Below are 19,813 nucleotides of genomic sequence, written 5' to 3'. Positions count from 1 at the left end.
TGCCACTTGCTTAATGGTGTTTCAGACTCTGGGGCCTTTCAGAACAGGTATATATATATACACTGAGATCCTGTGACACTTAAATAAAGTCCACCTGTGTGCAATCTAACTAATTATGTGACTTCTGAAGGTAATTGGTTGCACCAGATCTTATTTAGGGACTTCATAGCAAAGGGGGTGAATACATATGCATGCACCATTTTTCCCTTTTTAACTTTTTTTTTTGAAACAAGTTACCTTTTTCATTTCACTTCACCAATTTGGACTATTTTGTGTATGTCCATTACAGGAAATCCAAATAAAAAGGCACTGTAAATGCTTGAAAGTCTCTCTGTTGATTTGGTTTATGTTAATGTAGTACCGTAAACCCTAATCCTCTGTCTATCCCGTTAATCCACTACGATTAGCCTTTAATCACCATTTGAAAAATTATCTCCTACAATTCGTTCCTACATTTCAGGAAATGCAATAAATGTAATGTGTAGGGAGAGGTTGCTGATGATTGCTTGATGGAATTACACAGGGCCGATGAAAATATGCTAATGGACGAGTCTCTTGAGAGTGCCACTGATGTCGACGCCATTTTCTGCGCTGGTCAGGTCTGAGACAACACTTTGATAAACATCTTTATCATGTATCATGGATAGCACAGAAGTGGCAAAGGCTGATCGACATAATACACTTCTGATAGCGCATTATTACACATTATAAACTGGGTGGTTTGAGCCCTGAATGCTGAATGCTGATGGTGGTACTATATCAGACCCTAAACCACGTGTATGACAAAAAAATACTTATTATGTTGGTAACCAGTTGTTGGTTTTTTCACCTTAATTTAACAAGGTCGGCCAGTTGAGAACAAGTTCTCATTTACAACAGCGACGTGGCCAAGAAAAGCAAAGCAGTGTGACAAAAACAACAACAGAGTTACACATGGGATAAACAAACGTACAGTAAATAACACAATAGAAAAATGTGTATACAGTGTGTGCAAATTAAGTAAGGAGGTAAGGCAATAAATAGGCCATAGTGGCGAAGTAATTACAATTTAGCAATTAACACTGGAGAGATAGATGTGCAGATGAGGATGTGCAAGTAGAAATACTGGTGTGCAAAAACAAAAACAAATATGGGATGAGGTAAGTAGTTGGTTGGATGGGATATTTACAGATTCGTTCAATTTGTTCCAGTCATTGGCAGCAGAGAACTGGAAGGAAAGGCAGCCAAAAGGGGGTGTTGGCTTTGGGGATGACCAGAGAAATATACCTGCTGGAGCGCGTGCTACGGGTGGGTGATGCTATGGTGACCAGTGAGCTGAGATAAGGCGGAGCTTTACCTAGCAAAGACTTATAGATGACCTGGAGCCAGTGGGTCTGGCGACAAATATGTAGCGAGGGCCCGCCAACGAGAGCATACAGGTCGCAGTGGTGGGAAGTATATGGGGCTTTGGTGACAAAACGGATGGCACTTCGATAGACTGCATCCAATTTGCTGAGTAGAGTGTTGGAGGCTATCTTGTAAATGACATCACCGAAGTCAAGGATCAGTAGGATAGTCAGTTTTACGAGGGTATGTTTGGCAGCATAAGTGAAGAAGGCTTTGTTGCAAAATAGGAAGCCGATTCTAGATTTAATTTTGTATTGAAGATGCTTAATGTGAGTCTGGAAGGAGAGTTTACAGTCTAGCCAGACACCTAGGTATTTATAGTTGTCCACATATTCTAAGTCAGAACCGTCCAGAGTAGTGATGCTAGTCGGGTGGGCGGGTGCAGGCAGCGATCGGTTGAAGAGCATGCACGGAAGGAGTGTTGTATGGCATTGGAGCTCGTTTGGAGGTTTGTTAACAGTGTCCAAAGAAGGGCCAGATGTATACAGAACAATGTCATCTGCGTAGAGGTGGATCAAATAATCACCAGCAGCAAGAGCAACATCATTGATATATACAGAAAAAAAGAGTCGGCCTGAGAATTGAACCCTGTGGCACCCCCATAGAGACTGTCAGAGGTCCGGACAACAGGCCCTCCAATTTGACACACTGAACTCTATCTGAGAAGTAGTTAGTGAACCAGTCATTAGAGAAACCAAGGCTGTCGAGTCTGCCGATAAGAATACGGTGATTGACAGAGTCGAATGCCTTGGCCAGGTCGATGAAGACGGCTGCACAGTACTGTCTTTTATCGATGGTGGTTATGATATCATTTAGGACCTTGAGCGTGACTGACGTGCACCCGTGACCAGCTCGGAAACCGGATTGCATAGCGGAGAAGGTACAGTGGGATTCGAATTGGTCGGTGATCTGTTTGTTAACTTGGCTTTCGAAGACTTTAGAAAGGCAGTGCAGGATGGATATAGGTCTATAACAGTTTGGGTCTAGAGTGTCTCCCCTTTTGAAGAGGGGGATGATCGCGGCCGCTTTACAATCTTTAGGAGTCTCAGACGTTACGAAAGAGAGGTTGAACAGACAAGTAATAAGGGTTGCAACAATGGCAGCAGATAATCTTAGGATGAAAGGGTCCAGATTGTCTAGCCCAGCTGATTTGTAGGGATCCAGATTTTGCAGCTCTATCAGAACATCAATGAAATCAAAGTTTATTTGGCACGTGCGTCAAATACAACAGGTGTAAACCTTACAGTGAAATGCTTACTTACAGGCTCTAACCAATAGTGCAAAAGAGGTGTCAGGTGAACAAAGTAAGTAAAGAAATAAAACAGTAAAAAGACAGGCTATATACAGCTGACTGGATTTGAGTGAAGGAGAAGCGGGGGGGGGGGGGGGGGGGGGGGCTCGGCCCAGTTGCTGCGGAGGGGTACAGAGCTGTTTACCGGGGTTGTGGTAGCCAGGTGGAAAGCATGGCCAGCCGTAGAGAAATGCTTATTGAGAATCTCAATTATCGTGGATTTATCGGTGGTGACAGTGTTTTCTAGCCTCTGTGCAGTGGGCAGCTGGGAGGAGGTGCTCTTGTTCTCCATGGACTTTACAGTGTCCCATAACTTTTTGGAGTTACTGCTGCAGGATGAAAATTTCTGTTTGAAAGCTAGCCTTGCTTTCAAACAATACACTGTGTGTATTGGTTCCTGACTTCCCTGAAAAGTTGCATATCGCAGGGACTATTCGATGCTAGTGCAGTACGCCACAGGATGTTTTTGTGCTGGTCAAGGACAGTCAAGTCTGGAGTGAACCAAGGGCTATATAGGTTCTTAGTTCTACCTTTTTTTGAAAGGGGCATGCTTATTTAACACGAGGAAAGCACTTTTAAAAGAACAACCAGGCACCCGCTACTGACGGGATGAGGTCAATATCCTTCCAGGATACCCGGGGCCAGGTCGATTAGAAAGGCCTGCTCGCAGAAGTGTTTTAGGGAGCGTTTGACAGTGATGAGAGGTGGTCGTTTGACAGCGGACCCATAACGGACGCAGGCAATGAGGCAGTGATCGCTGAGATCCTTGTTTGAAAAGAGCAAAGGTGAATTTAGACGACAAGTTGGTCAGGATGATATCTATGAAGGCGCCCATGTTTACGTATTTTGGGTTGTACCTGGTAGGTTCCTTGATAATTTGTGTGAGATTGAGGGGATCTAGTTTAGATTGTAGGACGGCCGGGGTGTTAAGCATATCCCAGTTTAGGTTACCTAACAGTACAACTCTGATGATAGATGGGGGGGCAATCAATTCACATATGGTGTCCAGGGCACAGCTGAGAGCTGAGGGGGGGTCTATAACAAGCGGCAACAGTGAGGGACTTATTTCTGGGGAGATGGATTTTTTAAAGTAGAAGCTCGAACTGTTTGGGCACAGACCTGGAAAGTATGACAGCCTGCAGAGTTCTATCTTTACAGTAGATTGCAACTCCGTCCCCTTTAGCAGTTCTATCTTGACGAAAAATGTTGTAATTGGGGATGGAAATTCCAGAATTTTTGGTGGCCTTCCTAAGCCAGGATTCAGACACGGCTAGGACATCGGGGTTGGCGGAGTGTGCTAAAGCAGTGAATAAAGCAAACTTAGGGAGGAGGCTTCTGATGTTAACATGCATGAACTCAAGGCTTTTACAGTGACAAAAGTCAACAAATGAGAGTGCCTGGGGACAAACAGGGCCCGGGTTAACTTCTACATCACCAGAGGAACAGAGGAGGAGTAGGATGACGGTACGGCTAAAGGCTATAAGAACTGGTTGTCTAGTGCGTTGGGAACAGTGAATAAAAGGAGCAGATTTCTGGGCGTGATAGGATAGATTCAGGGCATAATGTACAGACAAGGGTATGGTAGGGTGCGAGTACAGTAGAGATAAACCTAGGCATTGAGTGATGATGAGAGAGGTTGCATCTCTGGAGGCGCCTGTTAAGCTAGGTGCGGTCTCCGCATGTGTGGGGGGTGGGACAACGGAGCTATCTGAAGCATGTTGAGTGGGACTAGGGGCTCCGCAGTAAAATAAAATAATGAGAGCAACCCTAAACAACAGTATACAAGGCATATTGGCATTAGAGAGAGGCATAAAGCAATCACAGGTGTTGATTGGGAGAGCTAAGACAACAGGTAAGACAACAACGGGTAAACGGCGATGAATGGGCAGAGAGGGTCAGTTAGCTACACACAGGGCCTGAGTTGAGGCTGGGGCCGACAGATAAACAAAATGAAGTACCGTGTTAATGAACAGTCCAGCAGGCATCAGCTGTGTAGCCGAGTGATCATATAATAGCAATAAGGCACCTCTGGGTTTTGTGGTATATGGCCAATATACCATGGCTAATGGCTGTATACCACACCTCCTCTGGCATTATTGCTTAAGTATAACACTGATGACATCTCCTAAAAATAATTAGCCAGATTAGCTTTTGCTGGCTTTCATCCCTGCCTAATAATCAGAGATTGAATTATTTTCTACCATGAAAACCAAGTGTGTGAACTTTCTAGTTCACAGTAATTTATCAAATATAGCGCAACCCTTATGTAGAGTATATTCCTCCTCTCTTTTCCTCACACTACAGTCTCCTCTACCAGCCAAGGAACAACAGAGGAGGTTCATATCAGTAAGTGGCTGAGCTGCTCTGCTACAGTACAGGGACATGGGAGACCTACCTGTCTGTCTAGCTTCTGTTGGCGGAGGTTGCTGCCCTCATCGTCCAAGGTACTGCAGAGAGCAAGAGAGAGAAACAAAGAGCGAGAGAGAGATGGTTAAAACAAAAGCTCTTTCCATTTCTTTGACATTGTACAGAACAAACACACACACTCCAGTTAGGAAACTAATGTTTTTCCTCTCCTGTTTCAAGCAGCCTTCCTGTGAAGCAGAAAACAGCAGGTGATGTCTTTAAAATGTAGTGTATGTCACTGCAGGAGACACAGTAGTTATTGGGAGTGACATGTCATGTAGCCTCAAATATGTTCTCTAGGAAGCGACACATAACTCTTACGATTAAATTACAAAACGTGTAGAATGACATCATACAGAGATCAGTCAAACCAGCATGGATATGAAGTGCTAGGGAATTCATAGTCACAATTGGACAATGATCTAACATCTTTATCCTGTGTGATAGGACTATAAAGGTAATGGTAACGCTCAGTCAATCGCCATCTTTCCCATCCCTCCCACACCAAAACACACGCAACCTCTAAATCAGCAATGACACACTCCGATTGCCCATTCACTCTGTGTTGCTTGGCATTGCCCAGACCATTTAAACTAAAGGGTTCTTAATTAAAGATAATAAGAGGCTGAAGGTCAGGTAAAGGAAAAGAGTGCTTCCTTCAGCTGGGGGGGTAGATGGAGCAGAGCCAGGGGGGTTCAATAATGTGTGTATTTGTGGTTAGTGTGTGTGCTACATACACAGTACATCTCCCTTTCTGAAACACACACAGAAAACACACTCACTAGCGACAGTCAGCAATCAAGTGTGTGAAAGTGTTTCAGAGAGGTAGATAATGACATAAACACAGCTGTTACAATGAGGGTCAACTACCGCATTACGATAGAGAAGACATGTTAATTGATATGCATCAGTGGTAAGCCAGGATGTGCATTAGACACCTCTACTCTTCTCACCCCACCTACCCCAGTTGATGTCAATAACAACGTAGTCTGAACAGTACCCATTGACCCCTCAACAGTGATGCATTAATGCTGTCCCTATTGGAAACACAGTGCTGGTGAAGTGCCTAGTGAGTGTTTTATGTGTTTTACCTGCAGTGCAGAGGGATGTCTTAGCAGATATTCTATTTTGATGTTCCCTCCACAGAATAGAGTTAGAATGTTGTGCTGTCTACCAGCATCACATGAATAATCAATGAGGGTTGATTATTATAAAACAATTAGCTCAAATGCCTTACATTACATTTTATATAATATAACAGGGACATCTTTTTCCCTGACACACTCTTGTCTAATAAACTCAATATCGTACAGGTTTTCAATGGCATTTCTCTGAAATCATGCCATTTCCACAAAGTCCTTGATGCTGTTTTTACCTCTGTTTAAATATCGAACATTTTCATAGAAATTGGTCATGTATGATTGTTGTGCAAGCAACTGCACTATATTCAAGAAGCCTGTGTACGTACAGTATGCGTATACATGTGTTTCTAAGTATGCACAATACAGTACGTGGCCGAAATTTTAAACGTTTGTGTACTTTAAAGCGTTTGGCACTTTTTTACAGTAGGTACAGTTGAAGTCAAAAGTTTACATACACTTAGTTTGGAGTCAATAAAATTAGTTTTTCCACCACTCCACAAATTTAACAAACTATAGTTTTGGCAAGTCGGTTAGGACATCTACTTTGTGCATGACACAAGTCATTTTTCCAACAATTGTTTACAGACAGATTATTTGACTTTACATACACTAAGTTGACTGTGCCTTTAAACAGCTTGGAAAATTCCAGACAATTATGTAATGGCTTTAGAAGCTTCTGATAGGCTAATTGACATAATTTCAGTCAATTGGAGGTGTACCTGTGGATGTATTTCAAGGCCTACCTTCAAACTCAGTGCCTCGTCGCTTGACATCATGGGAAAATCTAAATAAATCAGCCAAAGACCTCAGAAAAAGAATTGCAGACCTCCACAAGTCTGGTTCATCCTTGGGAGCAATTTACAAACGCCTGAAGGTACCATGTTCATCTTTACAAACAATAGTACATAAGTATAAACACCATGGGACCACGCAGCTGTCATACCGCTCAGGAAGGAGACGCGTTCTGTCTCTTAGAGATGAACGTACTTTGGTGCGAAAAGTGCAAATCAATCCCAGAACAACAGCAAAGGACCTTGTGAAGATGCTGGAGGAAACAGGTACAAAGGTATCTATAGCCACAGTAAGACGAGTCCTATATTGACGTAACCTGAAAGGCGGCTCAGCAGGGAAGTAGTCACTGCTCCAAACCGCCATAAAAAAGCCGGACTACGGTTTGGAACTGCACATGGGGACAAAGATCAGACTTTTTGGAAAAATGTCCTCTGGTCTGATGAAACAAAAATGGAACTGTTTGGCCATAATGACCATTGTTATGTTTGGAGGAAAAAGGGGGGGGGTGAATTGCAAGCTGAAGAACACCATCCCAACCGTGAAGCACAGGGGTGGCAGCATCATGTTGTGGGGGTGCTTTGCTGCAGGAGGGACTGGTGCACTTCACAAATTAGATGGCATCATGAGGCGGGAAAATTATGTTGATATATTGAAGCAACATCTCAAGATATCAGTCAGGAAGTTAAAGCTTGGTCGCAAATGGGTCTTCCAAATGAAGAATGACCTGAAGCATACTTCCAAAGTTGTGACAAAATGGCTTAAGGACAACAAGTCAAGGTATTGGAGTGGCCAACACAAAGCCCTGACCTCAATCCCATAGAACATTTGTGGGCAGAACTGAAAAAGCATGTGCGAGCAAGGAGGCCAACAAACCCGACTCAGTTGCACCATCTCTGTCAGGACGAATGGGCCAAAATTCACCCAACTTATTGTAGGAAGCTTGTTGAAGGCTACCTGAAACGTTTGACCCAAGTTAAACTATTTAAAGGCAATGCTACTGAATACTAATAGAGTGTATGTAAACTTCTGACCCACTGAGAATGTGATGAAATAAATAAATGCTGAAATAAATCAATCATTCTCTCAACTATTATTCTGACATTTCACATTCTTAAAATAAAATGGTGATCCTAACTGACCTCGACAGGGAATCTTTACTAGGATTAAATGTCAGTAATTGTGAAAAACTGAGTTTAAATGTATTTGGCTAAGGTGTATGTATACTTCCGACTTCAACTATATATATATATAAATAATTGTTTGCTGTGTACAGTAGGAACAGTACAGGTAGCCTGACGTCCCTCCCTGGCAGTGCTGTGTGTGTTTGGCTGTGACCTGCCGGAGCCAGGGTGAATCTGGTATACTGGGCTGGCTTAGAGCTGGCTCACATGGGATTCATGAGGCCACAGCGGTGCAGCTGAGTCCCCGGGTCACCTCCCCTCGTCTCGCCCGGCTTCGTCACCAGGCCCCATACATATGTTTTTCATGGAAAGCACCAGGTAGGCTCCATCTGATGGGAGGAACTGCTTATTGCTCTGAGAAACCATCCATGAAAGGCTGGCCAGGCCTCCAAGTCTAGAGGAACACCCACTCTCCGGCTGTTCCCCCCTCAGCTCCCCTCCCATATCAACCTCCCACAGGTAAGCAATGTGACTCTGTGGCAGTGCCTCAGCATGTCAGTGTAGTGTGTTGTTTAAGGGCTCTTGTCCCTGAGGTCAGTTATTAAATAGGACACTGCTTCACCTAATACGCCATCCTGTCTATTACCTTTAACACCTTGGCCTACAACATCAATACCACCTTTATTATCTACATTACTAATGTCATTGACTACTGCTATATCACTCATCATTGTAATCACATCTTCATATAGCAAACATATAAGAAACATTTTTTGAAGAGTTGTCTTCACAAAGTAATTTCTCATTAAACACTTAACGGTGAACATGCTTAACAAGAAACTATACAGCAAAAGAGCATGCTTAAGGATACAAAAGCAAATTAAATGACATGTTAAATTATTATTTTCTATGAGGAAATTTGATTTAATGAAAGGAACTTATTAGTTCCCTAGATTAACTGAAATGATAACATATATATAACTACTGTTCCTGGTAGGGTCATATTGAACCAATCCTTATGGTGGCTCTTCCTCTCAGATGAATACATCCTCTAATAAGTGGGTTTAGGAACCCTAGAACCTGTCAAATACAAATCCAGGACACTCAAGCGTATGTGTTTAATGTTGGTGTGTGTGTCTGTGTGTGTGTGCTCTCTTAGAAGCAGCAACATGAGTACGTGTACATACGTACACACAGATCTATCACTACCTTTATTGCTCCATCATAGGAGGCCAGTTCTCCTGACGCAATCTCTCAATGAGATTCATGGCAAGCCAGCTCCGTAACTTATAGCAACGGGGAACCAATAGGAGCAGAGGAAGCAGTGCAACCATGGTAATGGGGCTTCTCTTGGAGGCAACAGCAGCAGCAGCAGCAGTAGCAACAGCAGCAGTAGTAATGTCTTTGAGAACAGGCATAAGTCTTTATTTCACCCAAAAAGAAGCTAACTGATAAATAACACTGACATTATTAACCATTCGGGCAGATCAAATCGAAGTCTATTTGTCACGTGCGCCGAGTACAACACCTTACAGTGAAATGCTTACTTACAGGCTCTAACCAATAGTGCAAAAAATGTATTAGGTGAACAAGATTGTGATTAGATTGTGACTCGAGAATGCCTATAATCAGCAGAATGCATTATCAATGTATGGGGAGAGACATGCAGGGGTCACACAGAGCAAAACCATGGCTGCTGCTTCCCAAGGTGATAGTAGTGGAGAAAATACACTTTGGGGGAAATGAGCAGAGCTTTTTATGGATTCTACTACACCAGATTCTGTATGAGAAAATCCCCATGTAATTGGATTACAGTAAAACGGTGCCATATATTCCCTAAATAGACTTTCATATCAGCAGACTTTACAACTCACCAATAATACAGTAACCTACGCAACATTGGAATTGAATGTGTACTACAGTTTTATGTTATTAAAAAAGTGGGTCAATAAATACACAATAAAGACAGGTCCAAAATATTTTCACATGAATAACCAGTCATAACTACTACAGTTATTATAAGAGATAGTGAGTTTTTCATCATTCTTGAAAGACACAACCAAATAAACATAAATTAGATACTACCACACACCAATGACCACAACAGACCCTTCGCTAAGCCCCTCCCCCTTGGTTACTGTTGCAGCAGACATTTTCCCCGGGAAGCCCAATTCCCCCTTCTAACCACTGGTGAAATCCCCTCACAATGATCTCAAACTGTGTTTTTAATACACAATGAAATTAAACAGACTACTACCCTTTGCTAATCAGGAAACTCTCTGGTATGTTGTGGTGGATTTTCATTACAATTGCTTCATGGGAACCTGGTAAAAATTATGTTTATAACGTGGCTAGCCACTGAATGGCTCTGAACTAAAGAGATTCTCCAGTACACTTGTATATTTTTAGCCAGTAGTTCTGAATGTAGCGCTCATGAGCAGTGGCGGCCCTTCACCCCAAAAAAGTCAAAATAATAACATACAGTGGGGCAAAAAAGTATTTAGTCAGCCACCAATTGTGCAAGTTCTCCCAATAAAAAAGATGAGAGGCCTGTAATTTTCATCATAGGTACACTTCAACTATGACAGACAAAATGAGAAAAAAAATCCAGAAAATCACATTGTAGGATTTTAAATGAATTTATTTGCAAATTATGGTGGAAAATAAGTATTTGGTCACCTACAAACATGCAAGATTTCTGACTCTCACAGACCTGTAACTTCTTCTTTAAGAGGCTCCTCTGTCCTCCACTCGTTACCTGTATTAATGGCACCTGTTTGAACTTATCAGTATAAAAGACACCTGTCCACAACCTCAAACAGTCACACTCCAAACTTCACTATGGCCAAGACCAAAGAGCTGTCAAAGGACACCAGAAACAAAATTGTAGACCTGCACCAGGCTGGGAAGACTGAATCTGCAATAGGTAAGCAGCTTGGTTTGAAGAAATCAACTGTGGGAGCAATTATTAGGAAATGGAAGATATACAAGACCACTGATAATCTCCCTCGATCTGGGGCTCCACGCAAGATCTCACCCCGTGGGGTCAAAATGATCACAAGAACGGTGAGCAAAAATCCCAGAACCACACGGGGGGACCTAGTGAATGACCTGCAGAGAGCTGGGACCAAAGTAACAAAGCCTACCATCAGTAACACACTACGCCGCCAGGGACTCAAATCCTGCAGTGCCAGACGTGTCCCCCTGTTTAAGCCAGTACATGTCCAGGCCCGTCTGAAGTTTGCTAGAGAGCATTTGGATGATCCAGAAGAAGATTGGGAGAATGTCATATGGTCAGATGAAACCAAAATATAACTTTTTGGTAAAAACTCAACTCGTCATGTTTGGAGGACAAAGAATGCTGAGTTGCATCCAAAGAACACCATACCTACTGTGAAGCATGGGGGTGGAAACATCATGCTTTGGGGCTGTTTTTCTGCAAAGGGATCAGGACGACTGATCCGTGTAAAGGAAAGAATGAATGGGGTCATGTATCGTGAGATGTTGAGTGAAAACCTCCTTCCATCAGCTAGGGCATTGAAGATGAAACGTGGCTGGGTCTTTCAGCATGACAATGATCCCAAACACACCGCCCGGGCAACGAAGGAGTGGCTTCGTAAGAAGCATTTCAAGGTCCTGGAGTGGCCTAGCTAGTCTCCAGATCTCAACCCCATAGAAAATCTTTGGAGGGAGTTGAAAATCTGTGTTGCCCAGCAACAGCCCCAAAACATCACTGCTCTAGAGGAGATCTGCATGGAGGAATGGGCCAAAATACCAGCAACAGTGTGTGAAAACCTTGTGAAGACTTACAGAAAACGTTTGACCTCTGTCATTGCCAACAAAGGGTATATAACAGTATTGAGATTAACTTTTGTTATTGACCAAATACTTATTTTGCAAATAAATTCATTTAAAAAAATATATATATTTTCAGGTTTTTTTTTCTCTCATATTGTCTGTCATAGTTGAAGTGTACCTATGATGAAAATTACAGGCCTCTCTCATCTTTTTAAGTGGGAGGACTTGCACAATTGGTGGCTGACTAAATACTTTTTTGCCCCACTGTATATACACTACCGTTCAAAAGTTTGGGGTCACTTAGAAAGGTCCTTGTTTTTGAAAGAAAAGCACATTTTTGGTCCATTAAAATAACATCAAATTGATCAGAAATACAGTGTAGGCATTGTTAATGTTGTAAATGACTATTGTAGCTGGAAATGGCAACATGTTTATGGAATATCTACATAGGCGTACAGAGGCCCTTTATCAGCAACCATTACTCCTGTGTTCCAATGGCAAGTTGTGTTAGCTAATCCAAGTTTATCATTTTCAAAAGCTAATTGATCATTAGAAAACTCTTTTGCATTTATGTTAGCACAGCTGAAAACTGTTGTGCTAATTAAAGAACCAATAAAACTGGCCTTCTTAGACTAGTTGAGTATCAGGAGCATCAGGAGCATCAGCATTTGTGGGTTCGATTACAGGCTCAAAATGGCCAGAAACAAATAACTTTCTTCTGAAACTCGTCAGTCTATTCTTGTTCTGAGAAATGAAGGCTATTCCATGCGAGAAATTGGCAAGAAACTGAAGATCTCATACAATGCTGTGTACTGCTCCCTTCACAGAACAGTGCAAACAAACTGTCTCTAACCAGAATAGAAAGAGGAGTGGAAGGCCTGGTGCACAACTGAGCAAGAGGACAAGTACATTAGAGTGTTTAGTTTGAGAAACAGACACCTCACAAGTCCTCAACTGGCAGCTTCATTAAATAGTACCTGCAAAACACCCGTCTCAACGTCAACAGTGAAGAGGCGACTCCGGGATGCTGGGCTTCTAGGCAGAGTTCCTCTGTCCAGTGTCTGTGTTCTTTTGCCCATCTTAATCTTTTCTTTTAATTGGCGAGTCTGAGATATGGCTTTTTCTTTGCAACTCTGCCTAGAAGGCCAGCATGCCGGAGTCGCCTCTTCATTGTTGACGTTGAGACTGGTGTTTTGCGGGTACAATCAAGTAGTGCTTTCAAACTGCACTGAACTAAAATAGTGACGAGCGGGAGCGGAGCAAAACTTTCTAGTGGTCAAAACCAATCATCTTGAGGCTAGTGCTGTGCAGTAATTTGTTCTTTTTGAACTACTCTTTTGACTTGAAAGTCATGATTAATTTCTCCGGGTGACTCGTTAATTGTAGTTGTTCGTTTGACCTGCTGGCCCGCCTGGCCTCAATAAATTCTAAAGCAAGATTAATACCCACTTCTCCATTTGAGCGCTGACCACCAACAGTCTATCAGGTGGCCACAGAAAAATGTATCATGCTGCAGGTAGTACAGAGAAGGAAAATAACTGATAAAAGATTGCATGGTGCAAGCATGAATGCAATCAATCCGATAGCATTGAGAAGTTTACCACAATAGTCACATGCTTCATCAATAAGTGCATAGAGCATGTCGTCCCCACAGTGACTTTAAGTATGTACCCAAATCAAAAAACATAGATTACAGGCAATATCCGTGCTGGGCTAAAGGCCAGACCTACCACTTACAAGGAACGGGGCATGGACACATTCAAGAAAGCCCACTGCGACCTCCGACGAGACATCAAACATGCTTGCAGACGATAATGAATTACAAAGGGAAACCCAGCCATGAGTTTCCCAGAGATGCTGAACTCCCATATGATCTAAATGCCTTTTATTCTTGCTTTGAGGAATATAACACTGTACCTTGAATGAAACCCCCTGTTTTTCCAGATGACTGTGATCTCGCTCTCCGTGACCAAATCTGAGCAAAATGTTTAAACAGGTTAACAATCACAGAATCCCAGGGGGCATTCTCAAAGCATGCGCAGACCAGCTGGGCAACTGTCTTCACAGACATTATGATTTAAAAAATGTACCCCCTTTCTCTCCCCAATTTCGTGATATCCAATTGCGATCTTGTCTCATCGCTGCAACTTCCCAACGGGCTCGGGAAAGGCGAAGGTCGAGTCATGCGACCTGCCAAACTGCGCTTCTTAACACCCGCCCACTTAACCCGGAAGCCAGCTGCACCAATGTGTCAGAGGAAACACCATTCAACTGATGACCGAAGTGAGCCTGGAGGCGCCCGGTCCACCACAAGGAGGCGCTAGAGCGCGATGAGCCAAGCAAAGCCCCAAGAGCTCAAAGGTGACCTACCTAAATGACTATCAAATTGATCAGAAATACAGTGTAGGCATTGTTAATGTTGTAAATGACTATTGTAGCTGGAAATGGCAACATTTTTATGGAATATCTACATAGGCGTACAGAGGCCCTTTATCAGCAACCATCACTCCTGTGTTCCAATGGCAAGTTGTGTTAGCTAATCCAAGTTTATCATTTTCAAAAGCTAATTGATCATTAGAAAACTCTTTTGCATTTATGTTAGCACAGCTGAAAACTGTTGTGCTAATTAAAGAACCAATAAAACTGGCCTTCTTAGACTAGTTGAGTATCTGGAGCTATATCTGTAATTATGAAGTGCTTTGAAAGGCTGGTCATGACACACATCAACACCATCATCCCAGACACCCTATGCCCACTCCAATTTGCATACCGCTGTCGTGTATTGACTATCATTAACGTGTCTGCTATTTTATAAAAGGATTACATACCACATTAAATTTTTACGCGATTAAATTATTCATATAACAATTAATTAAGTAGTAATCAGGGGCATCACGGGAAAAGTTATTTAACAAGTTACTATCTCCCGACTAATCTCTAAACATATATCTCTTACATCAGTCACAGTCAAATCATGAATTCTTATTTACCTTCAGTTTCATTCTGAATGTCGCAAAACTCTTGGATATCTGCACGAACCCTAGCATAAATGATGAATCAGCGATACACAAATTGGCTTAATTATTTATTTACTAAGTAACTAAATAATCACACAGAATTTCATAAACACACAAACAGGATAGCTTACACATGAATTAATACACAATGCAATGAAAAGTCCCTAGTGGACTAAACTGATAAGGCAGCTTGTTACACAAAATTGCGGATTCAAAAGAGAGGGAAAGGGAGAGAAAGGAATTCCACTAATGTACACACAGCTGATAACTATGCTCAAGGAAATGTGAATACTTTGCACATGAACGGCCGCTCATTCGAAAGAATGCAATGAACATATTTACGTGTGTCTCCCTGTTGAAAACACTCAATCCATCTACGGCGAGTAATTGGACAGAAAGTCTTGGGTTGTGTAAGTCTCTGGTTGTCCACCAGAGAACACCATGTCTTTTGTAGTTGTAGCTTCTTGGTTTCAGGTGTCTGTGAGAACGGATCTTCCAGAGGAAATGTTCGTTAGAATGGATCTTTCAACGTACCACCCAGTTGTTCTCGGTCGAGTTTACTAGACTAAAGTACTTAAACAGCTGCAGACTGAATGTTCCTCAATAGTCTTCCTCGAGTTTCAGAGTTTATAACAATTTCGTACCTTTCAGCTCATGCTGTCGGTCACGCTGATCTAATGTAGAGCTAGAACCATTTTACACACCCATAGCAACCCGGTAATGTACTGGTCTCTAGAGATGTAAATTTCCTAACCATTTCAGAGTATGGACTGCGTTCTCACGTTCTCGGGTCTAATGTAAATATTGTTAGCGAGTTCTTTTATAAACTCTGCCAAAAGGGGCATTCCATGACGCCGACATAATGTCTGTGCTCACGTGGGTGTGGTCACTGACTGGTTAAAACTTTTAAATGAAAAACAATTCTCAAATAGAAGGCCGACATCACATTTCATCTTCTCACAAATAGTTTAATATTTAATCGTCTAAGTTCCACAACATTTAGATGTAAATCTGATAAATGGGAAATATACACATTCAGAGATAGTTATGCTGTTATACTGTCCTTAATGAGATCCCAAAACAACAACTGATATGATAATTGTTCTTTCAGTACCCACGGACCCATTACAGAAATATTGTTTCATTATTCAACCTTTTGATGTTACCGTTTTCTTTCCCCTTCTCCTGCAAAGCCCAAAGGCAGAATTTCTACAAGGTATTTACGGGAGAGAGAGGGCGCTGTAGAGCGGACCCACTGTAACCTGATCCTTCAGATCTTCACAGAAGAGTCGCGACACCGCCCCAACAGATCCACAGATGACGCAATCTCAATTTCACTTCACACTGCCCTCTCCCACCTGGACAACGGGAGGGAAAATAACTATGTGAGAATGCTGTTCAGACTACAGCTCAGCTTTCAACTAGGGATGCACAATATATCGGTGAACATATCGGAATCGGACAATATTAGCTAAAAATGCCAACATCGGTATCGGACCGACGTCTAGCTTAACACAGATGTGCAAAACCGATGTCAAAGCTGACTTGCATACCTATATAATGTAGGTACATGGCGTAATGATGCCGCGTAAAATTTTGCGCTACACATACTGTAACATTCCTAACCTAGCCCACGAAGTCTGCTGTGTGGATCGAGCAGTCAACAAGTCGAGCAGTCATTTGAAAGAGTAAGAACATTTCAGCGAGACAACTCAAAGGCGAGATCCATTAACACCAAGATAATGGAATTCATTGCCCTTGACAATCAATCGTTCTCTGTCGAGGGTGATGTTGGCTTTCGCCGACTGGTCGAGCACCGGTACACATTACCAAGTGTGCTATTTTTAGATGTTGCCCTACCGGAGCTACACAGTAATAGCGTCACTGCTATTAGCTTCACGACATACTATGGAACGCCGTTTGGGTCTTACGTGTCCAAAAAAATAAAAGTAAAATAATACTATTTGATGCGTTAAATAAGCTCTTAATTTGACACGTCAAATAATACAGTTCTATTATAGAATGTTGTGTGTTCTGAATTTGCACGTGCAAGCCAAGTGCCACCACTACTATCAGTAGCACTGTCAAAGCTGTACAGAAATATCTGCAAACAAGCAAACACCGGCCACAAACAATGTGTTTACAATACCACGTTAGTAATAAAGCATTATTTATTCGACCGCAACTTCTGGGGTAGCTAGCTAGCTTTAGCTTGATACCTAGCTAGCACCAATACAACCAGCCTGAAAACAAATGACCAGTAGAAACTGAAGTCATTTTCATTATTCTTAGCAATGATTTATGAATCCTTGTGAGTAAGTATTATCTAGGTAGCCACTTGTTGTTTGCCTAATAAAATTGAACTTCGGTTCAGCTACTTTACCCTGTTGCCCAAAGCTAACATTACAAGCAGACAGCTAGCTTCATCTGGCTAGTGAGGCTCGACCGGACCGGGTTATGTGTTGTGAAGCTAGCCACAATAAGGATTAGGCACAATAGTGGAATTTGCGGTTTGCCTTCAAAATAAAAGTATGTTTTTGAAAGTGATGCAGAAGGTTACAAATGGTGGAATCGTGCCATATTTAGAATAGATCATGTTAAACAAGGTTGGAATGTGAAGCAATGAAATGGGGTATCAGTCTATTTGGTGACACCCACAGAATACAACTGTGAAGAGTTTACACAAATATTAGCGTTGTAGCTCTTATCGCGGGACTGTGACTGTGTGAAATCCCCTCCCCAGTCAGCCTTTTGTGTGTATTGACATTCATATTGCACTGGACTGTACAGCTTTACCTAAGGATTGGGGATCAATGAAATGGGGTATCAGTCTACTCAATACCCAATACATTTTTTCCCAACGTCCTCCTCAGAGTTATTAGACTCCAAAACATCCACGCAGTATTGTTTTTCCTCTGGAATAGTGTTCAATACACATACAGTGGCAAGAAAAAGTATGTGAACCCTTTGGAATTACCTGGATTTCTGCATAAATTGTGCTTAGTACTCCCTGTTTATTCACGACCGTGCGGTCATGCACGACTCCAACACAATCACCAAGTTTGCTGATGAAACGACGAGTCATCCTACAGGGAAGATGTCAGAGACTTAGCATTGTGGTGCCAGGGACAACAACCTCCCCAAAATGTCAGTAAGGCCAAGGACTTGATTGTGAACTATAGGAGAAAGAAAGGAGAGCACGCCCCTATCCACAATGACAGGGCTGTTGTGGAGCGGGTCGAGAGCTTCCAGTTCCTTGGCATCCACATAAGGACTTAACATGGTCCACACTAGAGGTCGACCGATTAATCGGAATGGCCGATTAACTAGGGCCGATTTCAAGTTTTCATAACAATCGGAAATCGGTATTTGTGGGTGCCGATTTGCAGATTTTTTAAAAATAGTATTTTTTTACACCTTTATTTAACTAGGCAAGTCAGTTAAGAACACATTCTTATTTTCAATGACGGCCTAGGAACGGTGGGTTAACTGCCTCGTTCAGGGGCAGAACGACAGATTTGCACCTTGTCAGCCCGGGGATCCAATCTTGCAACCTTACAGTTAACTAGTCCAACGCAATAAAGACCTGCCTCTCTCTCGTTGCACTCCACAAGGAGACTGCCTGTTACACGAATGCAGTAAACCAAAGTAAGTTGCTAGTTAGCATTAAACTCATCTTATAAAAAACAATCAATCATAATCACTAGTTAACTACACATGGTTGATGATTTTACTAGATATTATCTAGTGTGTCCTACATTGCATATAATCTGACTGAGCATACAAGCATCTAAGTATCTGACTGAGCGGTGGTAGGCAGAAGCAGGCGCGTAAACATTCATTCAAACAGCACTTTCGTGCGTTTTGCCAGCGGCTCTTCGTTGTGCATCAAGCATTGCGCTGTTTATGACTTCAAGCCTATCAACTCCCGAGATGAGTGAAGTGACAAAAAGCTTTTATAGGACCAGGGCACAATAATAATATAATAATCAATAATTTTGCTCTTTATTTAGCCATCATACATATAAAACCTTATTTGTTCATCAAAAATTGTGAACAACTCACCACAGGTTAATGAATGAGAAGGGTGTGCTTGAAAGGATGCACATAACTCAATGCAATGTTGAATCCAGTTGTTTTTGTCATCCGTTTGGGAAAGTACCTGCATAATTGAGCACCCATCTCACTCAGGTGCTTCACTATATCACATTTGACATAGTCCGTAAGCTTGAGTTCATTTGCACACACAAAAAAAATCATACAATGATGAAAAGACCTGTGTGTTGTCCTTGTTAATGCAGACAGAAAAGAGCTCAAACTTCTTAATCATAGCCTCAATTTTGTCCCGCACATTGAATATAGTTGCGGACAGTCCCTGTAATCCTAGATTGAGTTCATTCAGGTGAGAAAAAACATCACCCAGATAGGTCAGTCGTGTGAGAAACTCGTCATCATGCAAACGGTCAGACAAGTGAAAATTAGCAAGAGCTTCTCAGTGGATGCTGCAGTGTACCCAAGTGGTGTCGGGAGCAACTGCTTGCACGCGCGTTACCACTCCACTGTGTCTCCCTGTCATGGCTTTTGCTCCATCAGTACAGATACCAACACATCTTGACCACCAAAGTCCATTTGATGTCACAAAGCTGTCTAGTACTTTATAAATATCCTCTCATGTTGTCCTGGTTTCCAGTGGTTTGCAGAAAAGGAGGTCTTCCTTAATTGACCCCCCATAAATGTAACAGACATATCCAGGAGCTGTGGCAGGCACGCTGTAACGCATATAATTCACTGGCTTGTATGCGAAGCAGTAATTGATTTAAAACATCTCTTGCCATGTCACTGATGCGTAGTGAAACAGTG

The 19,813-nt window shown here is 42.2% G+C and overlaps 1 protein-coding gene across 4 annotated transcripts in view; it reads right to left on the bottom strand.

The window, feature by feature from the left end:
* The window catches only part of LOC109895221 (tubby protein-like), a 113,403-nt gene that overhangs the window by 39,828 nt on the left and 53,762 nt on the right, over positions 1-19,813 (bottom strand). For all 4 annotated transcript variants that reach the window (XM_031831141.1, XM_031831143.1, XM_031831144.1 and 1 more), the window contains exon 2: positions 5,073-5,124. In XM_031831141.1, coding sequence (XP_031687001.1) covers positions 5,073-5,124 — 52 coding nt within the window. The remainder of the gene's footprint in view (positions 1-5,072; positions 5,125-19,813) is intronic.

Source organism: Oncorhynchus kisutch, linkage group LG8, assembly GCF_002021735.2.
Source record: "Oncorhynchus kisutch isolate 150728-3 linkage group LG8, Okis_V2, whole genome shotgun sequence".
NCBI lineage: Eukaryota > Metazoa > Chordata > Actinopteri > Salmoniformes > Salmonidae > Oncorhynchus > Oncorhynchus kisutch.
The sequence above is the reverse complement of the archived record's forward strand: the minus strand, read 5'-3'. Positions and strand labels throughout refer to the sequence as shown.